The sequence below is a fragment of the Dryobates pubescens genome, chromosome 3 (assembly GCF_014839835.1).
Source record: "Dryobates pubescens isolate bDryPub1 chromosome 3, bDryPub1.pri, whole genome shotgun sequence".
NCBI lineage: Eukaryota > Metazoa > Chordata > Aves > Piciformes > Picidae > Dryobates > Dryobates pubescens.
Genome location: NC_071614.1, coordinates 49,935,433 through 49,941,432, shown reverse-complemented (window position 1 = coordinate 49,941,432; position 6,000 = coordinate 49,935,433). Strand labels below are relative to the sequence as shown.

The following is a 6,000-nucleotide window of genomic DNA, read 5'->3' as shown; positions in this document are numbered from 1 at the left end:
GCGGCCTTCTAAACCCCACTAATAAAGACTCACTTATGGAAAGCTAATAACTGTATCAGCAGGGGCCAGGCAAAGAGCCACGGGAGAGCTTCTGGGCCAGAACACAGACCTGCAAGCTTGCTGCACTAAGAGGCTGCAAGTCCCCAGGGCCTTGAGGCTGAGGGGAAGCACCGCTGTGGATCACAGCCCTGTATTCCCGAGGCAAGGAAGCACCATCCCTGCGCGGTGACACCGTGGAAGCCTCCCTTCTGCTCGCCAGTCCCCAACCCCAGCCAGGCTGGGCTTGGCCCTCTCTGCCTCCATGAATCCTTGGGGCTTTGGATCAGAGCACGAAGTGGTCTCCTCTCCTCGCAAGGCTTTCCTCCTGGAGTACAGGAAAAGCTTTCCAAGGAGTTAGATATTGTTGCTGAAAACACTGGATTGACTCTCTGAGACCGGTGTGAAGGTTTAGGGAGCAGGAAAAGGCATCTATTTCGGATCTGGACGTGTCATTAGTGTTAAAGAGTGGAGAGTGTCTCCTCTCGCTGCGATGCTTCCCCTTCAAAGCACAGAAAAAGCTTTCTAAGAATTGCGATATTAAGGAATAAGAACCTCCTCTGGGTGGACCTCTGCAGGGCGGCTGCGTCTCCTCACCTTTAGCTGCCTCGCAGCTAAGTAGGCAGCGCACTGCCGAAGCAGGTGAAGCTGTTGAAAACAGAGCCGGTGTCCTTTACGAGGAGCCTGCGCTGCAGGCAGCCGCGGAGGGGGCCGCGCGAGCCCCGTCCCGCGGCCGGCAGCCGTGCCTGCCGCACCGGGCAGGTGTCACACCTCACCTTGCCCTGCCCTTGGGCTGGTGCCGCTGGTGTTCCACACGATCTTAACGACGCGGCTGGCTTCGTCCCGCTCGTCGCCGGCCTCGCCCGGCCGCTGCCCGCCGCCAGAGCCGCGCTGCTCGCCCCGCGGCGGGGCTGGGCTGGCGAAGAAGGGGGGAGGCAGGGGGCCGCCATCTTCTGAGGGCAGGCGCTGGGGGGCGAGGGGGCGGCGGCAGGTCTGCTCTGGGCGTGCCGCGAGGGAAGGGAAGGGGGTTAGGAGGCGGCGCCTGGGCTCGCCGCCGCCCTCTGTGTGTGTTGTGCGAGGGAGAAAGCGAGCGGCAGGGCGGGGTGCGGAGGCCGCTCCCGCCGTGCCCTGCCTCGCTGCTTCCCCGGGACTCGGCGCTGGGCCGTGTGTGCGCGGCCCCCGGTGCTGCGTGACCGCGCGGCGCGGGCGGCGGCGGCGGCGTGTGGGTGCGGGCAGCTTCCTTGTGCGGCGAGGGAGCGACACCGCCGCGGCAGACGGCGAGGCTGCGAGGAGGGCGCTGCCGCCGCCGCCGGTCGCCGAGCGATGTGAGGGGGGAGTCCCCTCCTGGGCCCTCCCCTCCCCCCGGAGCCGCCTGCCTGCCCCCCCCCCGCCCCTTCCCCTGGCTCATCCCCGCCATGCCGGACCAGATCTCCGTGTCGGAATTCGTGTCCGAGACCAATGAGGATTACAAGTCACCCACCGCCTCCAACTTCACCACCCGGATGGCCCAGTGCAGGAACACGGTGGCGGCCATCGAGGAGGTGAGCGGCGGGCGGGGGGGGGGCGCGGGGAGCGGCCGCGCAGGCCCCCCGGGGCCGGCCGCCCGCCGCGGCACAGGCACACAACGAGGCGCTACCGGCGCTGCCTGCCGCCGCTCCCCACCCGGCCCCGAGCAGCGCCCTCGGCTGCCGCCGGGAGGAAATGGGGCTCGCCCTGCTGGAGAGGGGAAAGAAAGGAGCGGGGGGAAGGGCTGAGGCGCTGCTGCTGCTGCCCCCGGGGCTGCGGGCGAGCCGGAGCCTTCCTTTCTCTCCTGCTGCCCGGCGAGCCCCGAGCTGCTCGGGTTCCCACGCCTTCCTCCCTGCCTTTGGGGGAAACCTGCGCTCTCCAGCCTCGCCTCCGCTCCTCCGCACCGACACCTGAAGCGCCTCAGCCCCGCCGGCCCCGGCGGAGCGGGAGGCTGCCGTGACGGTGCCGGTGTGCCGGTGCCCGCCTCCGGGCACAGGTGGCGTTTCGTCTGCTCCCCGCTGCCCGCACGCAGACCGCCTCGGGGGTGTGCTTGAAGGAGGGAGTCCCTCAGGCGCCGCCGCTCCGGGACGGGGAGGCGAGGAGCGGAGCGGGCGGCTTCGGCTTGCCCTGGCCGCGCCGGCGCCTGACCCCTCTTTGCCTTCTGCTGGCCGGCCTGGGCTGCGGGCGCTTGGTGTGAGCTGCTTGTCTGGCCGAGAGAGCTGTTTGGCTTTTCCGTCTGTAAAGGTGACTGGAAAGGAGCTGTTGAAGCTGCCGGCAAGAGCCCTTCCCAGCACGGCGGGTGGGTGCCAGCAGCGGGGAGAGAAGAGACTTTTCCCTCCCGTTGTAAAATCAGAGGGAAATCTGGGACAGGTCTGAACACAGCGAGGGCACATTCCACGGCCCGGTCAGATGTGCACAATGAAAGGAGAAGCCTCTGCGAGTCCCGGTTCCTCCAGCAGCTTCTCTGAAGTAACTTGGGGGGGGGCAGACTCTTTACTTGAGATGCAGATGAATTTGCTGCACCTACCTGTTACTTGAGTTCTGCCCCAGAGCGCTGAGTTGCTTTGTTTTGCACTGAGCATGTGCTTTAGGAAGAGCCTCTTCGGCAGAAGGAATCTTGTCAGTAGTTGATGCCCCTTCTTACCGAAGAGCTGCCACTAGCGATGGATTATTAACTCCTCTCAAGCGCCCAAGGCCCAGGCTAGGTGTCTGAACGCCCTCTTCAAGATTTTCCTGTTTTGCCAGTTCCCCAAACCACGAAAGCAAGGAGCTGAATCCAAACTAATCTGCACAGAAGGAATTGCTGTTTTGTTCCTGAGGTGATTTTCTTCCCTGCGTGCTTGCACTCAAATACCTGGATTTAATTATGCCTCATTAACCTGATCGTCTGAACATCAACAGTGTCAGACCCAAACGTTTTCTTCAGAGTCTTTGTGGGAATCGTTTTAGTTGCTGTGGGCAGGGACCCCTCCCACCAGCCCGGGCTGCTCAGGGCCTCATCCAGCCTGGCCTTCAACACCTCCAGGGAGGGGACAGCCACAGCCTCCCTGGGCAGCCTGTGCCAGAGTCTCCCCAGCCTCATTCTTGAGAATTTCTTCCTCATCTCCAGTCTCAATCTGCCCTCTCCAAGCTTCAAGATACTCCCTCTCATCCTGGCACTCCCAGCCAGCCCTTGTTGAAAGTCCCTCCCCAGCTCTCCAGCAGTCCCTTCAGGGTACTGCAAAGCAACTTTGAGGTTTCCCTGGAGCCTTCTTCAGGCTGAACAACCCCGACTCTCTCAGCCTGTCCCCCCAGGGGAGGTTCTCCAGCCTCTGATCATCTTCGTGGTGATCAGTCCTGGGAAGCCTCAGCTTGCAGCGTGTGCTGCTTGTGTGGGAGCAGGCAGTGTGGTTCTGGAGGCTGGGAGCCTGGCAGTGTGGTTTGAGGAATGTGTTACTCCCAGCAGTGAATAGGTGAGTGGGAACCATGCTGAGTGCTGCCTTTGTGTGTGCAGCGATTTCGGCAAGTGGCTCCTCAGAGCTGGTTTGTGGCTGCAGAGGCTTCTCTTTGCACCTCCAGCATGCTGTATGCCTGCACCAAACCAACAAATTAGCTGCAAACGAGCTTGGCTTTGCCCAGCACTTCTGGGTCTGCACTCTCTGCAGCTGCCTGCGTGAAGGAGCTTGTGTGTGCCGAGCTCTGCACTCTCTGGGACTCAGAGGCACAGGGAGGCAGTGCAGAAGCAGAGGAGGTGGGGGCTGCTGTGCCTGGCTAGCCTGAGCCCAGCTCTCGGCAAGCACAGGGGGCTGCTTGCAGAGCTCCTTGGGAGCTCCTCTGTGCTCACCCTTAGCACTGCTGGCTGCCACTTCCCTGAGCCTGCCTTACTTAATTAGCAGTGCCCTGGAAGTTTAGTTAATGAGGCCTTGCCTTCAGTGATGGAGGGGAAGAGGCTTGGTAAGGGAGGAAACTGATAAGATGTTGGCCAGCCATGAGGGTGTCCCTGACCAGGATGCCTGTGTGGGCAGTGCTGTTGCCTTAAGTCGGTGTTTGCTGACCTTGGGTTACCTGACCTGGCACTCACTCAGGAGGATTCCATTTTGGCATCAGTTGAAGGTACTTGGAGGTACTGGTCTGGTCTATTCTATTCTCCTGTGAGGTTCCTTGGGTCTTGTGATGCAGTGCTTCCATGGCCACGCTGGTGTTGGGGTGATGGTTGGACCTGGTGGCCTTAAAGGTCTTTTCCAACCAAAACAATGATCCTGCAGAGTGATGTGCACAGGCTGCAGATCCTGGCTGGTGGCCTGGGAGGTCACCAGAAGTGCTGCACTGAGAGCAGGGAAGCTGAGTCACTTGGAGAAGGGGAATCTGATCCCTTGGTCTGGGAGGTGGCAGAGGGCTTAGGAGAGGCCTGCTGGTGAAAGACAAAGTGAGTGCAGAAGGAAAGGAACCAACTTCTGCCCTGCTCTCAGCTGAGGCTGTTGCCTAGCAAGATGTTGGGAGCCTTCGGGAGCTGGCAGAAGGAAATGGCAAGCGAGCAGTGAGTGTCAGAGGCCCTTAGAAGTTACTGTTTAATCTGTGCCTGCGTGAGAGTGACTAAGATGAAACAAGTTTTAATTGGTGGTGCAGGGCAGAGTCACGGGGGGGGGAGGGGCTGCTGGGAATCGCTGAGCTGGGCTGACCAAGGCAGCCTGAGCTGACTGCTGCTCAGCTCCCAGCAGTGTGTGGTGGCCATCCCTGGGCTAGCAGTCTGCTGCACAGCGGTTGCTGCGCTGCTGCTCTCTCACTTCTCTGTCTGGTGTGTGGCCAGCTGGGTAAAGTAGTTCCCAAACCCTGGTGCAGCCTGCAGAGGGTCCTAAGAGCTGTGGTCATTAAAGACTGTTAGAAGTGACTTCACAGAGTGATTTAGTGGCTGGAAGCCAGGTGTGCCACTCTGCTCTGAAGCAGCTTGCCCATAAAGACTGGAGCTGAAGCCCACAAAAGTCACAGAACCACTGTGGTTGCAAAAGACTTCCAAGGTCATCCTCTCCAACCATCATCCACCTCTGCCACTGCCACACCATATCCTTGAGCACTGGGTCTGGATGGCTTTCAAAGACACCTGGGGATGGTGATTCAGCCACTTCCCTGACAGGGGCCTGCAGGAAGGCTGCAGAGGGACTGTTCCCAAAGGCCTGCAGGGACAGGAGCAGGGGCAAGGGTTTGAAACGAGAGCAGAGCAGATTGAGATTGGATGTGAGGAACAAGCTCTGCGCCAGGAGGCTGCTGGAACACTGCAGCAGGCTGCCCAGGGAGGTGGTTGAGGCTTCATCCCTGGAGATGTTCAAGGTGAGGCTGGAGAAGGCTCTGAGCAACCTGATCCAGTGGAGGATGTCCCTGCTGCCTGCAGAGGCTTGGGCTGGAGGAGCTTTGGAGGTCCCTTCCAACCCAAAGCGTTCTGTGATCTAAGTCAGGGCCTGAGGTGCAAAGCTCATCCTGCCTGCTGAAGCTTGACTCCATGAACTGGTTTCCCTACCAAGAGAGGAGAATGAAAACACTGGGAGCAGGTAACAGGTTAGTGGAGCAGCCTCCCCAGCTCTGGCTGCTGGGATGGAGCTGTTTGAAGAAGCAGACAGGATGAAGGTGTGGGGGCAGGATGTAAAGCACACAAGCCAAGCACCCAGGGCAGTGGTGCCACGGATGGACTTGGCTTTCTGCATGGAAGTAGATTGGAGTTGCTGGGGGTCCATGTAAAAGCCACGCTCCAGGAATTCCCATGAAAGCCATGATGTGTCACTCCCAGTCTCCACCTGCCTTTGCTCTTGGCTCCTGTTCCACACTTACTGCAGCTCAAGGATTCTGTTTTGCAGTTTCCTTTCTGTCATTCCCACTCCTGGGAATGCAGTCTGCTCTTCCAGTGCCAAATCCTTTTCTTCCCCCTGTCAGCTCAGGTGGTTGTATCAGACTTGGGAACAGCCTCTTGCCACCTAAGGCAGTCCCAGA

At 60.2% G+C, this 6,000-nt stretch overlaps 1 protein-coding gene across 1 annotated transcript in view; it reads left to right on the top strand.

The window, feature by feature from the left end:
• Positions 1 to 1,450: 1,450 nt before the first annotated feature.
• ASAP2 (ArfGAP with SH3 domain, ankyrin repeat and PH domain 2) overlaps positions 1,451 to 6,000 on the top strand; it is a 69,089-nt gene continuing 64,539 nt past the window's right edge. Inside the window, exon 1 of the mRNA XM_054180128.1 lies at positions 1,451 to 1,577. Coding sequence (XP_054036103.1) covers positions 1,452 to 1,577 — 126 coding nt within the window. The 5' untranslated portion in view covers position 1,451. The remainder of the gene's footprint in view (positions 1,578 to 6,000) is intronic.